The sequence below is a fragment of the Natator depressus genome, chromosome 13, assembly GCF_965152275.1.
Source record: "Natator depressus isolate rNatDep1 chromosome 13, rNatDep2.hap1, whole genome shotgun sequence".
In the NCBI taxonomy this organism is placed as follows: Eukaryota; Metazoa; Chordata; order Testudines; family Cheloniidae; genus Natator; species Natator depressus.
Genome location: NC_134246.1, coordinates 34,567,141 through 34,582,981, shown reverse-complemented (window position 1 = coordinate 34,582,981; position 15,841 = coordinate 34,567,141). Strand labels below are relative to the sequence as shown.

The 15,841-nt window shown below is 45.9% G+C and overlaps 1 protein-coding gene across 1 annotated transcript; it reads right to left on the bottom strand.

The window, feature by feature from the left end:
* Nucleotides 1–12,072: 12,072 nt before the first annotated feature.
* On the bottom strand, nt 12,073–13,257 carry LOC141997503 (olfactory receptor 10A7-like). The gene has a single exon (XM_074969881.1). The coding sequence runs from the start codon at nt 13,199–13,201 to the stop codon at nt 12,257–12,259; it is 945 nt and encodes a 314-aa protein (XP_074825982.1). The 5' UTR covers nt 13,202–13,257; the 3' UTR covers nt 12,073–12,256.
* Between the last annotated feature and the right edge of the window lie 2,584 nt (nt 13,258–15,841).

The window sequence follows — 15,841 nt, the reverse complement described above, 5'->3', positions numbered from 1 at the left end:
CAGTGCTTGGGGTTTAAAGGGGCCTTGGGCTGACTGTGCGTATGTGGAAGGATGGTTGACCACAGCACGCCCCGGCCATGGCATCCTGGGCACACGCCCACGTCGCCCACCCATAAAACCAGCCCTGCTGGAAACAGATGTACCAGCTTCATCTCTGTTCCTGGTCTGCTTTACTTTCTAGTTCAGACCCATCAGCAGGATGCATCGATGTTCAGGTTGCCAGAACCACAAGGGAAGCCGATTCCTTAAGAAATAAACTGCAGGCCAGATTTCCAGCGGTATTTAGGCACCCAAAGACAGAGATAGGCCAGATTTTTAAAAGTGTTTAGATGCTTATTGGGATTTTCAAAACCACCAAAGCAGGCTAGAGCCTAACTCCCATTGATTTCACTTGGGCACTTCGGAAAAACTCACTAAGTGCATATTTGCTCTGTACCTAAATATCTTGAAAATGTGGCCTTGTGGACACAACACTGAGAAATAAAAATTCTGGAGCTATTTCTATTGTGGTTGCTTCAGGGAAAAAACAAACAAACAAAAAACCAAAACAAAACTAAATTTGGGACCCAGTTTGCCCTGATGGTGTCTCTTTGAAAGCCGAGTGTCTGATATTGTAACAGACGACCTAAGAATCATAGAATCATAGAATATGATTCTTAAGTCATCTGTTACAATATCAGACATTCGGCTTTCAAAGAGACACCATCAGGGCAAACTGTGACCTAAGTGTGTGTGTGTCCTGCTCGTGGGATCAGAACTGTGCATCCTTGTGCCACAGGCTCCACAAACTGATGGAAACCCCCTTTTAGTGCCAGGGGCTGGGCCAGGGTTGTTGGAAAAAGGGGCTGTGAGCTCTCTCCCTGCTGGGAAGCTCTGATGTACAGCTCATGATAGGTGGAGAGCCCAAGGTGGCCAGAGCACTGATCCAATCTGACCTCTCTGAATAGACACAAAAGGCTCCTGTCAAAAGGAGTTGACAGGCTCTGGCTCTCCTGTCATAAATATAAAGGGAAGGGTAACCACCTTTCTGTATACAGTGCTATAAAATCCCTCCTGGCCACAGGCAAAATCCTTTCACCTGTAAAAGGTTAAGAAGCTCAGGTAACCTAGCTGGCACCTGACCCAAAATGACCAATGAGGGGACAAGATACTTTCAAATCTGGAGTGGGGGGAACAAAGGGTTCTGTCTGTCTGTGTGATAACTTTGCCGGGAACAGATCAAGGATGCAAGCCCTCCAACTCCTGTAAAGTTAGTAAGTAATCTAGCTAGAAAATGCATTAGATTTTCTTGGTTTTGGCTTGTGAAATTCACTGTGCTGGAGGGAATATGTATTCCTAGTTTTGTGTCTTTTTGTAACTTAAAGTTTTGCCTAGAGGGATTCTCTATATTTTGAATCTGACTGCCTGTGAGATTATCTTCCATTCTAATCTTACAGAGTGTTTCTTTTGTCTTTGTTTTGTTCTTCTAATAAAGTTCTGTTTGTTAAGAACCTGATTGGGTTTTAGGGTCCTAAGGAACCCAAAGCTGGTCTGTGCTCAACTTGTTTTCAATCCTCCCCAGGAAAGGGGGTGTAAGGGCTTGGGAGATTGCTGGGGGAAGAGGAACTCCAAGTGGTCCTTTTCCCTGGTTCTTTGTCAAATCACTTGGTGGTGGCAGCATTCCTAGACCAAGGACAAATAGAGATTTGTGCCTTGAGGAAGTTTTTAACCTAAGCTGGTAGAAATAAGATATGGGGATCTTTCATGCGGGTCCCCACATCTGTACTCCAGAGTTCAGAGTGGGGAAGGAACCTTGACATGGTGGCAGAGTGGTGGGATCATTTTGAACCAGAGATCATTTTGAACCAAAAGCACTGACCTGAAGAGGTTTTTTTTTAACTGAAAGCAGCTAGAGCTTTTTCTATCTCTTTGTCTGGAGTCATAGGTGTTAGGTTTTTTTACAAAAGGATTTCTCTGTAGGCTGGGAACAGCTATCAGAGGCAAAGGTATTAGGTTACAGCACAGCGAATTGGAAATTCACAAACAAGGGTTTTTTTCTAACTTTTGGGTCAAGCTAGTTAAACACAGAGAGGCTAGGATGACAGAAAGCAATGTCCAACAGAAACTGGAATTAGCTAGACTGGAAGCAGAAGAGAAAGAAAAGGAACACCAGAAACTGGTCGAAATAAAATGACTCGCTATAGAGGCAGCGAAAGAGGCAGAAAAAGCCAAGGCAAAGACAGAGGAGGCTGCCCAAGAGGCTGCCCACAGGAGAGATATGGCGCCAGCAAAAGAGGCAGAGAAAGCCCAGGAGGCTGCCCACAGGAGAGCTATGGAGGCAAAAGAAAAAGAAATGGAGGAGAGGGAAAAAGAGAGGAAGCATGCACTGGAGATAGAGAAGGCAAGGGCTCACCAGAATATACCGAATATCCCTAACAATCCTTCCCCAACAATCCACAAATGGGAGCGACTATGCCCACAGTATGATGCATCCAGTGATATTGCTGAATATTTTCTCACCTTTGAGAGACTGTGCACACTCCATCAAATTCCTGACAATCACAAGATGACCACATTGGTAGCAAAATTGACTGAAAGAGCTCTGGACATATTCAATAATATGCCTATTGGTGAGGCTTCTGACTATGGTAAATTCAAGGATTTTGTTTTAAAAGAATTTCAAGTTACACCTGAAACTTACAGAATAAAATTTTGAACCCTTACGAGAGGGCCTGGACTAAGTAATGTGGCTTATGTAAACCAGATGACAGATCTGTTTGATAAATGGCTCAAAGGATGGGATGTAACTAGCTTTGGAGGAATGTGGGATTTGATGATACAGAAGCAATTCCTGAATATGTCCGAGGATGATATAAAACAGTGTTTATGGGATAAGAAAATAGACTCAGCAGAAAGTCTTGCTTCTTATGCTCATCAATATGAGCAGTTCTAGACCGCCAGAGAGGCGGGGCAAACCGGAACAAAACGGGTGGAGGGAGGAGAGAGGAACAACCCTGGTCACAATTTGAGCAGATACCAAAAGGACACCCTCAGACCACACCTTACTACCGGGGGCAACCCAAGACCCCAACTGAACCCCAAGGAAAATCCCAGACACTTTATTGTCCCACCACACTGTTCTCCAGCAACCCACCTCACCCCAGTGACCAGTCAGCTGGGCGATGTTTTAAATGTAACAAGCTGGGGCATGTAAAGGCCAACTTCCCCAGAACCCCAACAGATTACAGTTCATTGCACTGGAGTCACACCAAAGGTCCTCAGGCCCAGATGCCTCCCAGATACCGTCAGAGCAGAGGGAAACTGTGAATGTGGGTGGGAAGAAGGTTACAGCATGGAGGGACACCAGAGCACAAGTGTCAGCTATCCACGGCTTCCTTAGTGGACCCCAATTTAATTGACCCAGAGGTCCAAGTAACGATTCAACCCTTCAAGTCAAACTCTTTTGACTTGCCTACAGCCAAGTTGCCTGTCCAGTACAAGGGCTGGTCAGGAACATGGACTTTTGCACTCTATGATGATTATCCCATCCCCATGCTGTTGGGGGAAGACCTGGCCAATCATGGGAAGCTAGCTAAGAGGGTGGGAATGGTCAACTGCAGCCAGGTGAAGCAAGCTGTCACACCTAGCTCTGTTCTGGAGACTTCTACCAGGACCCAGTCAGAGGTGATGGAACCAGACCCCATGCCAACGTCTGCAACAGCAGTAGTGGATCCAGTCCCAGAGACCCAGACAGAGCCAGTCCCAGAACCAGAACCATTGCCAGCACTGAATCCAGTGCTTGCAACCCCAACACCAGAGGGCCCCACCGAACCTGCATTGGCAGCAGCAGATAACCCTACACAAGAGGCTCAGCCAGAGCCTGAACCCCAACATAGTGCACCAGCAGAGAGTGGTTCACAGTCAACGGAAACAGCCCATCACCTGCATTGCTTCCAGAGGGACCAAGCCCAGGTCCACAATCCAATTAAGAACTGATGTCTCCAACATCAAGGGAACAGTTCCAGACCGAACAGGAAGCAGATGAAAGCCTCCAGAGAGCTTGGAGCATGGCACGGAGTAACCCACCGCCTCTCAGCTCTTCTAATCAATCCAGGTTTGTTGTAGAAAGAGAACTTTTATACAAGGAAACTCTTTCTGGTGGACACCAGGACGACTGGCATCCTCAGAGACAGTTGGTAGTTCCAACTAAGTACCAGGCCAAGCTCTTGAGCTTAGCCCACGATCATCCTAGTGGCCATGCCGGGGTGAACAGAACCAAAGACCATTTGGGAAAGTTGTTCCACTGGGAGGGAATGGGCAAGGATGTTTCTACCTATGTCCACTCTTGTGAGGTGTGCTAAAGAGTGGGAAAACCCCAAGACCAGGTCAAAGCCCCTCTCCAGCCACTCCCCATCATTGAGGTTCCATTTCAGCAAGTAACTGTGGATATTCTGGGTCCTTTTCCGAAAAAGACACCCAGAGGAAAGCAGTACATACTGACTTTCATGGATTTTGCCACTCGATGGCCGGAAGCAGTAGCTCTAAGCAACATCAGGGCTAAAAGTGTGTGCCAGGCACTAACAGACATTTTTGCCAAGGTAGGTTGGCCCTCCTACATCCTTACAGATGCAGGAACTAATGGAAAGCCTTTGGGAGGCTCATGGGGTGAATCACTTGGTTGCCACTCCTTACCACCATCAAACAAATGGCCTGCTGGAGAAGTTTAATGGAACTTTGGGGGCCATGATATGTAAATTCGTAAATGAGCACTCCAATGATTGGGACCTAGTGTTGCAGCAGTTGCTCTTTGCCTACAGAGCTGTACCACATCCCAGTTTAGGGTTTTCACCATTTGAACTTGTATATGGCCATGAGGTTAAGGGGCCATTACAGTTGGTGAAGCAGCAATGGGAGGGGTTTACACCTTCTCCAGGAACTAACATTCTGGACTTTGTACCCAAACTACAAAACACCCTCCTAACCTCTTTAGCCCTTGCTAAAGAAAATCTACAAGACTCTCAAAAAGAGCAAAAAGCCTGGTATGATAAACATGCCAGAGAGCGTTTCTTCCAAGTAGGAGACCAGGTCATGGTCTTGAAAGCGCTCCAGGCCCATAAAATGGAAGCATCGTGGGAAGGGCCATTCATGGTCCAAGAGTGCCTGGGAGCTGTTATCTCAAAGCATTCCCCACCTCAGACTGAAAGCCTAAGGAGTACCACATTAATTCTCTAAATCCCTTTTATTCCAGAGAATTAAAGGTTTGTCAGTTTACAGCCCAGGGAGGAGGTGACGCTGAGTGGCCTGAAGGTGTCTACTACGAAGGGAAAAGTGCTGGTGATGTGGAAGAGGTGAACCTCTCCATGACCCTTGGGCGTATGCAGTGACAGCAGATCAAGGAGCTGTGCACTAGCTACGCGTCAATGTTCTCAGCCACCCCAGGACTGACTGAACGGGCATAACACTCCATTGACACAGGTAATGCTCACCCATTTAGAGACCAACCTTACTGGGTGTCTCCTCAAGCTAAAACTGCTATAGAACGGGAGATCCAGGATATGCTGCAGATGGGTATAATCCACCCCTCTGGCAGTGCATGGGCATCTCCAGTAGTTGTAGTGCCCAAACCAGATGGGGAGATACGTTTTTGCGTGGACTACCGTAAGCTAAATGCTGTAACTTGCCCAGACAACTATCCAATGCCACGCACAGATGACGTATTAGAGAAACTGGGACGGGCCCAGTTCATCTCTACCTTGGACTTAACCAAGGGGTACTGGCAGGTACCTCTAGATGAATCAGCCCAGGAAAGGTCAGCCTTCATCACACATGTTGGGCTGTATGAATTTAATGTGCTCCTTTTCGGGCTGCGAAATGCACCCGCCACCTTCCAAAAAGTTGTAAATGGTCTCCTGGAGGGATTGGGAGAATATGCAGTCGCCTACCTTGACGATGTGGCCATATTTTCGGATTCCTGGGCAGAACACCTGGAACATCTACAAAAAGCCTTCAAGAGCAAAAGGGAGGCAGAACTAACTGTTAAGGCTAAGTGTCAAGTAGGTCTAAACAGAGTGACTTACCTTGAATACCAGGTGGGTCAAGGAACCATCAACCCCCTACAGGCCAAAGTGGATGCTATCCAAAAGTGGCCTGTCCCAAAGTAAAAAAAACAGGTCCAATCCTTCTTAGGCTTGGTCAGATATTACAGTGATTTGTACCACAATACAGCCAAATTGCTGCCCAACTAACAGACCTAACCAAAAAACCCCAGCCAAATGCAGTTCAGTGGACTGAAGAGTGTCAGAAGGCCTTTAACCAGCTTAAAGAGACACTCATGTCTGACCCTGTGCTAAAGGCCCCAGACTTTGACAATCCGTTCCTAGTAACCACAAATGCATCTGAGCGTGGTGTAGGAGCAGTTTTAATGCAGGAAGGACCGGATCAAGAATTCCATGCTGTCGTGTTTCTCAGCAAAAAACTGTCTGAGAGGGAAAGCCACTGGTCAATCAGCAAAAGGGGATGTTACGCCATCACGTACGCTCTGGAAAAGCTACGCCCATACGTTTGGCGATGGCGTTTCCACCTGCAAACTGACCATTCTGCGCTGAAGTGGCTTCATACCGTCAAGGACAATAACAAAAAACTTCTTCGGTGGAGTTTAGCTCTCCAAGATTTTGATTCTGAAATACAACACATTTCAGGAACTTCTAACAAGGCGGCTGATGCACTCTCCAGTGAAAGTTTCCCAGAATCAACTGGTTAAAATCTTCCTTGAAATTTGGAAATTATTGTTAGTTTTTATATAATCAGTAGTATCTCTAGAGGTGCATGTGTCTTATTAACTCTGTTTTCTCCTAGAGCTCCAGGAAGAAATCACAGCCAGTGTGGAACCGGCTGTCTGACACTATCTGTGATTTGCGAGCCATGTCATAAATATAAAGGGAAGGGTAACTGCCTTTCTGTATACAGTGTTATAAAATCCCTCCTGGCCAGAGGCAAAGTCCTTTTACCTGTAAAGGGTTAAGAAGCTCAGGTAACCTAGCTGGCACCTGACCCAAAATGACCAATGAGGGAACAAAATACTTTCAAATCTGGAGGGGGGGAAAAGGCTTTTGTCTGTCTGAGTAATACCTTTGCCAGGAACAGATCAAGGATGCAAGCCCTCCAACTCCTGTAAAGTTAGTAAGTAATCTAGCTGGAAAATGTGCTAGGTTTTCTTTGTTTTGGCTTGTGAAATTCGCTGTGCCGGAGGAAATGTGTATTCTTGTTTTTGTGTCTTTTTGTAACTTAAGGTTTTGCCTAGAGGGATTCTCTATGTTTTGAATCTGACTGCCTGTAAGATTATCTTCCATTCTGATCTTACAGAGTTGTTCTCTTATCTTTTTTTGTTCTTCTAATAAAGTTCTGTTTTTTTAAGAATCTGATTGGGGTTTTTGGGTCTCAAAAATCCAAGGCTGGTTTGTGTTCATCTTGTTTATTCTCAAGCCTCCCCAGGAAAGGGGGTGTAAGGGCTTGGGGGGATATTTTGGGGAAATAGGAACTCCAAGTGGTCCTTTCCCTGTTCTTTGTCTAAATCACTTGGTGGTGGCAGCATACTGTTCAAGGACAAGGTGGAATTTGTGCCTTCGGAAACTTTTTAACATAAGCTGATAAAAATAAGCTTAGGGGGTCTTTCATGCAGGTCCCCACATCTGTACCCTAGAGTTCAGAGTGGCGAGGGAACCCTGAAACAGGGTCAGAAGGCTACACCGAGAAAGAGAGAAAGCTGGGTTCTCACCACTCCATGAAGCTTGAATCGATTGCAGGTCCCAGATGGTGTTGGTGGCTGAGGGTCCGGAGTGCTGGAGACAGGCAGAGCCCCCAGCATGATCAGTCAGGAGAAGATGAAGTCCCAATGAAACTGATGCAGATTTTGGATCCAGGCATCTGAACACCTACTTGATCATGGGTAGGTGTTTTTGTAGAGAAACAACAATGGTTCAAGAGTGTGGAAGTAGAGAAAAGGATAAAGGGAATTTGAATGCAGATATCTTGACTTCTAGGAATAAAGTAAGAGTCAGGCTAACACTAGCTCTAATAATGCAAGATTTCAGACAGGGCCTGGGCAAGTGGAAAGTGAGTGGAACAAAAAAAAACCTGTAAGAGATACTGTTTTTCTACCTTGTGTTAGATAATAATGGAAGACAGACTGTAGCAGGAACTGCTGAGAAAAGTAAGATATCAGAAGGAATATGTATAAACAAGATGCGGTTGTTGATCATTATTGTCTGTAACAAAAGGTATAAATGGTTGCCCTAATTGTTTATCTAACGGAGACCTGCCTAGGGAGGGGAATCCCTGCCCGTATGTACTCTCCCATACAATTGCAGTTGCTCATAATAAAGCTGCCTCTGGCTTGTTACTTCAAACTCGGAGTAAGGACATTCCACAAGGGAGAACACTCGATTTGTTTATCTGTAAACAAGGGAATATACCAAAGTTGTTTTGTTCAGGCTAGACCATGGCAGTTGATCATTCGGGGCTTTGGGCAGTGTTCCTTGGAGGGAGCTCACAATGCAATTAGGAAGCTTCACTATTTTGGACACCAATAAAGGATTTATTTTTAGAATTGGTCTGATAACTACTGAACTGGGTGTGTGCAGGAGTGGGTTCATTAACATCTGGAGCAGAGATCCCACATCATGCAGTGCTTCCCTGCTTTTCTGGTCCCAGAGTTCCATGTGGTTCTTGCCTTGGAATCTCTGTTCTCCATTCTGCAAGCTAATGGAGATGCCACCTTGTCCCATCTTCGATGCAAATGAGGCTGGGAGCGTTTCCTTAATCCTGTCATCCTTATCCCAGGGGTTTAGGTGTGCCTCCCACTGCCTTTTCATTGCTTGTTTTAAGTCTTTCTTCTGATACAGATTTGGTTCAAGCAGAGGCTGCGGGGTGGGGGAGGGTGTTTCCTGAGTCAGAAAGGCTGGGTACTGCACCCCTGGTTTCCCAAGAACACAGAGCTGCTAGGTAACACTTAACAGAGAAATCTTCAGTGATCTTAAACACAAAAAGGAATCTTACAAGAAGTGGAAACTTGGACAGATGATTAGGGACAAGTATAAAAATATTGCTCAAGCATGCAGGGGTGTAATCAGGAAGTCCAAAGCACAGTTGGAGTTGCAGCTAACAAGGGATGGAAAGGGTAACAAGAAGGGTTTCTACAGGTATGATAGCAACAAGAAGAAGGTTAGGGAAAGTGTGGGCCCCTTACTGCAACCTAGTGACAGATGATGTGAAAAAGCTGAAGTATTCAATGCTTTTTTTGCCTCAGTCTTCACAGATAAGGTAAGTTCCTAGACTGCTGCACTGGGCAGCTCAGTATGGGGAGGAGGTGAGCAGCCCTCAGTCGTGAAAGCACAGGTTAAGGACTATTTAACAAAGCTGGACATGCACAAGTCCAGGGTGCTGGATGCAATGTATCCGAGGGTGTTGATGGAGTTGGCTGATGTGATTGCAGAACTATTGGCCATTATCTTTGAAAACTGGTGGTGATCTGGGCACGTCCTGTATGATGGAAAAAGGCTAATGTAGTGCCCATCTTTTAAAAAGGGAAGAAGGAGAATCTGGGGAACTACAGACCGATCAGCCTCACCTCTGTCCCCAGAAAAATCATGGAGCAGGTCCTCAAGGAATCCATTTTGAAGCACTTGGAGGAGAGGAAGGTGATCAGGTACAGTCAACATGGATTCACCAAGGGCAAGTCACGCCTGACCAACCTGATTGCCTTCTATGATGAGATAACTGACTCTGTGGATATGGGGAAAGTGGTGGACATGATATACCTTGACTTTAGCAAAGCTTTTGTTACAGTCTCCCACAGTATTATTGCCAGCAAGTTAAAAAAGTATGGATTGGATGAATGGACTATAAGGTGAATAGAAAGCTGGCTAGATTGTCGGGCTCAATGGGTAGTGATCAACGGCTTGATGTCTAGTTGGCAGCCAGTATCAAGTGGAATGCCCCAAGGGTCATTCCTGGGGCCGGTTTTATTCAACATCTTCATTAATGATCTGGATGATGGGATGGATTGCACCCTCAGCAATTGATCGGGGAAGGGTGGGGGGAGAGGTAGATACGCTGGAGGGTAGGGATAGGGTCCACAGTGACCTAGACAAATTGGAGGATTGGGCCAAAAGAAATCCGATGAGGTTCAACAAGCACAAGTGCAGAGTCCTGCACTTAGAACAGAAGATTCCCATGCACTGCTACAGTCCGGGGACCGACTGGCTAAGCGGCAGTTCTGCAGAAAAGGACCTGGGGATTACAGTGGATGAGAAGTTGGATATGAGTCAGCAGTGTGCTGTTGTTGCCCAGAAGGCTAACGGCATATTGGGCTGCATTAGTAGGAGCATTGCCAGCAGATGGAGGGAAGGGATTATTCCCCTCTATTCAGCACTAGTGAGGCCACATCTGAAGTATGCATCCAGTTTTGGGCCCCCACTACAAAAAGGATGTGGACAAATTAGAGATAGTCCAGTGGAGGGCAATCAGGGGGCTGGAGCACATGATTTACGAGGAGAGACTGATGGAACTGGGCTTATTTAGTCTATAGAAGAGAAGAGTGAGGGGGGATTTGATAGCAGCCTTCAACTTCCTGAAGGGGGGCTCCGACGAGGGTGAAACTTGGCTGTTCTCAGTGGTGGCAGATGACAGAACAAGGAGCAATGGTCTCAAGTTGCAGTGGGGGAGGTCTAGGTTGGATATTAGAAAACACTATTTCACTAGGAGGGTGGTGAAGCACGTGAATGGGTTACCTAGGGAGGTGGTTGAAGCTCCATCCTTAGAGGTTTTTTAAGGCCCATCTTGACAAAGCCCTGGCTGGGATGATTTAGTTGGGGTTAGTCCTGTTTTGAGCAGAGGGGTTGAAAAAATATGGTGGGTGCTCATCACCCATCCCCAATCAACTTTCCCCTTTCTCCCCAGTGATCATCTGTTTAGCAGCATGCAGGAGGCACTGGGACAGAGCGGGGAGGAGCGAGGGCAGGGTGTACTCAGGGGAGGGGGCAGAACAGGGTGGGATGAGGCAGGGCATGGCAGAGCAGGGCAGAAAGAGGCGGGGAAGGCATGGGGCCTTTGGGGAAGGGGAGGAGTGGGGGCAGGGCCTGGGGCAGAGCGGGGGAGAGCACCCCTGACACAATAGAAAGTTGCAGCTGTGTTAGTCTGTATTCGCAAAAAGAAAAGGAGTACTTGTGGCACCTTAGACTAACCAATTTATTTGAGCATGAGCTTTCATGAGCTGCAGCTCACTTCACGAAAGCTTATGCTCAAATAAATTTGTTGGTCTCTAAGGTGCCACAAATACTCCTTTTCTTAATAGAAAGTTGGTGCCTCTGTCTGACACAGCAAGACCAGACATGCTGGGGCTGTGAACTTTCAAGCCTAGAGATGCTAGGGCTCAGCCCTGGCAAGCCTCAAACACAAATTAAGCTCTGGATACTGGGCTAGATGGACCATTGATCTGACCCAGTATGGCTGTTTTTATGTTCAGTGTAGACACTACCTATGAGAACAGGAGGGGTTCTCCTGTCAGTACAGGTAATCCACCTCCCCAAGAGGTAGTAGCTAGGTGGATGAAAGAATTCTTCTGGCCAACTAGCACTGACTACACTGGGGATTAGAACAGCTTCACTATGCTGCTTAGGGGTGTGGATTTTTCACTCCCCTGAGCAATAAAGCTGGGTCAAGCTAACTTTTTAGTGTAGAACAGGCCCAAATGTGTACTAAAAGAGGTTTAGATAAACTGCATTAAACCCATGTGTGGACACTCTCATTCAAAATTAATATAGCCTTAATTCAGGTTAGTTTAATTCCACTTCCAAAGTAAGGCCACTGTAATTCCAAATGAAAGTGTCCACAGACGGGTTTAATGTAGTTTAGCTAATCCACACCTTTAGTTAATTTGGATTAATTTTCTTGAGTATCCCCATGTGAACAAGCCCCCAGGGTGTCAACATTGGCATCAGTACATTTATTCCTAAGTAACTGTAAGAAAGAAAGAAAGAAAGAAAGAAAGAAAGAAAGAAAGAAAGAAAGAAAGAAAGAAAGAAAGAAAGAAAGAAAGAAAGTTCAGCTGCCTGGCTTTAGTTTTCAGACAGGTGCTCATACATCAGAACCATAGACATGAGAGGAGAGAAAAGATGCTGTAATGTGAAAACCCAGCCAGAAGAAATTGTTTGGTAATTTTTAATTTATTTTGATAAAAAGTCCTAATTTGAACTGGACAGCTCCAAAGCTTTTAAATCTTTCATGAAAATCTTTTCCTCCCCCTCAGTCTCTTCAGAGCAGCCTTCACCTCCTGGTTCCTTAGGCTGTAGATCATAGGGTTTAACGTGGGGATGACGACGGTATGAAATAGGGCCACCACTCTGTCCATGTCCGCTACGTGGCTGGACTTAGGCTGCAGGTACATAGCACAGGTTGAACCATAGAACAAGATGACTGCGGTGAGGTGGGAGGAGCAGGTGGAGAAAGCTTTGTGCCTTCCCTCGGATAAAGTTGTCTTCAGGATGGTGTAGAGGATGCAGGCATAGGACACCAGCACCATTAGGAAGGGGATGACAGAGATCATTAGGCTGATCGGTACAATGAAGACCTCGCTCCTGGAGGTGTCCCCACAGGCCAGCTTCAGCACAGGGGGGATGTCGCAGAAGAAGTGGTTGATCTTGTTGGGCCCACAGTAGGGCAAGGAGAAGATACAAATCACTTTGCTCATGGGCATCAGGATTCCACAGAGCCAGCAGACAGCAGCCATCTTGGCACGGGCTCTGGGATTCATAATGGTGGGGTAATGCAGAGGGGAGCAGATGGCCCTGTATGCCATGGCGGCCAGCAGGTAGCACTCTGCTGTCCCAAGAGAAAGGACGAAATGCATCTGGATGGTACACCCAGTGAAGGAGATGGTCCTCTCCTCAGAGACAAAGTTGACCAGCATCTTGGGGATGGTGACAGAGATGTAGCAGCTCTCCAAAAAGGACAGGTTCCAGAGGAAGAAATACATAGGGGTGTGGAGGGCCAAGTCCAGCATTGTGATGAGGTTGATGATGCTGTTGCCCATCAGGGAGATGGTGTAGATAATGGAGAAACCTACGCAAAGTATTGCTCGTGTCACTGGATTCTGGGAGAAGCCAAGATAAATGAGTTGGGTCACTGTGCTGTGATTCCTCTGTGCAGTTTCACTGGTATAGCTCATCTGCAGAAGGAAGAGGAAAAAATATTATGGGCCAGCTCATAGGGACACAGGAATGGAAGGGACCTCCTGGGTCATTCAGTCCAGTCCAGTCCAGTTCTGGCTACTACAGGTAGCCCTGTCATATCATCCCATTCATAAACTGACCCAGCTCCAGTTTCTAACTGGATAGGTTGTCTGCCCCCCAACTCATCCGATGGGGAAGCTGCTCCTGTCTATGTGTTCATGTGGCGACTTTGTTCTTTAGCTTCAATAGCTCATCTCTCTCCCTGGAGTTTACCTCTTTGATGTATTTATAGAGCGCAACCAGATCCTTCTCAGCCTGCATTTTTCTAGGCTAAAAACGACAAGCTCTGATAGTGTTTTTGGTTTCATCAGCTGGTATGAGTTGGTGAAGCCACATTGACTTTAATTAAGCTTGGCCAATTTACATCAACATCCATCCATCCATCCCAATACACACTCATTCATCTAGCTATCTATCTACCTATCCCCATACACACTCCTGTATCTGTCAAGCTGTCTATTTTAAAAATAAAATACTAACAGAGCACTGTGACTCAGACTTCACCTGTGTAAATCTGGAAGAAGACATTTGACTTCAACGTGGTTACTCAATAATTGTCTTTGAATAACTAAGACCTGAATCTGAGCCTTCATGTCTGAATTCTGTTTGTTTTGAATGGTATTCTCCTTTCAGTTCCATGGGGGAAGAGAAAAATCCTACCCAAGTGGAACAGATCCCTTGCATATAAAAGAAATTCAAACAACTTTGCAGCAAGTCAGGGTGCCTGTGTATGCCGTGGATGTGGTAGAGTCGGTGTATTTCACCTGAATTCTGAGCCTCCCAGGACACAATCCCTTAGGTTCTCTGGGTTTAATTAGGAAGCCTTTAAAGGTAAATTCTAACATACCCCTGGTTTTAAAATTAAACCTAATAGCTATGCCGTCCTGAGCCGGAGCAGCTGAAGAAAGAGCCCACATCTCCGAGTAGCCTGAGTGGGCATGTCGGTCAGCCAGCACTGCTGCAGATCAGGCCAGATTCAACTATAAACTCATGTGTTTGTCCCCATTGTCCCTTTTGGAATTGCCACTTGACGACCCATCTGTATCTTGGCTGGGTGTTTGCTTATTGGTAACTCTCTGCTTTCCCCGCTGTGCTCTCCTTCTTGTTCTGTCACACACACGGATACAGCAATCAGACGTGAGACTGCACCTTTTCCTCCCGTAGAGTGGCACACGCGTGTGCACACACACAAATTGAGCAGTCCTCATTCCCTCCAGCAGGGGCAACACACACACACAAACACTGAGCTGTCCTCATACCCTCCAACAGGGGGAAACACACACACACACATACATCTCTAGCATAGCACAGCACACACACACACACATATACACATGGTCTGAATAGACCAGACAGACAATAATATGTGGGAGAAAGGAAGACACATTATCCCCATTCTACAAATGGGAACTAAGGTACTAAGGGCTGGATTGTTAAAGGTATTTATACACCTAGTGGGATTTTCCAAAAGTGCTTAGGTGCCCCAAACCCTTTGGGATTTAGGTGCCTAAATTATATGACATTTAAAAAAAATTGCACTAGATACTAACCTTCATCTTTTAGTGCCTAAATACCTTTGTAAATAGACTTCAAGTGACTTAGACTGAAGTTTGTAACAGTGTTAACAGTTGAAGCAAAGTTCTTGGCATCTGTTGGGAGATGAACCAGACTCCCATAATCCTTTGTGGATGAATCAAAGTGCTTATAATGCTCTGTATCCATAATCCTTTGTACTCAGGTGGAATCTTAGTATATTGTTGAATGATGGATTGTGTGTGTCCGCTTGCTTTGGTCTGCTGAACCTTAGAATATGTGTCCTGATGTGGAGGAGACCAAGAATGGGAATGCTTGTTATTGAATATCTCTTCTTTGATTGATGAAATAATGGCTTGTCTTTAGCTTAACAGTTGTGTAAACAGAGATGCCATGAAATGAACTTCACAAGTAGAAAGATTATGAGAATGGAATTTATTTTGTCTCTTTTTTGTAAACACGTGGTATAGGCTTGGTCCTGCTTTGAGCAGGGTGTTGGACTAGATGACCTCCTGAGGTCTCTTCCAACCCTAATCTTCTATGATTCTATATAAGAGGGTGAATTTCTGCAAGATAGATGGAACAGAAGTGAAGCAGCAGAACTTCCCCCTGGATTCGTGGTGTATTAACCTTTACCTTTCTATGTTGTGCTGTTTTGTCTTTGACTAATAAAAATGAACTGAGCCTGGGATATCTGATGTCTCATAAATAACCTAAATCTAACCCTAACAGCAGTCAGGAACTGAACACAGTGTGACAGACTGTGGAGCCCCTATATCCATCCCCTTTACAAGACCATGGTAAATTTTGTACAAAGTATGCCTGGTGAGATATCATTTGAAAACTCATAATCTGCTGACCATTAGTGTCCTCGTAACCGCAAACAGGGGACTTTGATAGAGGGTTTGTAAGAGGGAGTTGTAATATAATTGCTATGGTTTGGAAAGGCCACATCGCCAGTGCCACCACTGCTCCTGTCTCCTCCACCAGCACCTTCATCAGACAGACAACCTGACCATGGATGCCTCTATGCAGAGCCTGGT

What these genes read in the sequence shown, in the direction of transcription:
- LOC141997503 (XM_074969881.1), bottom strand. Translation starts at nt 13,201, where the DNA reads ATGAGCTATACCAGTGAAACTGCACAGAGGAATCACAGCACAGTGACC.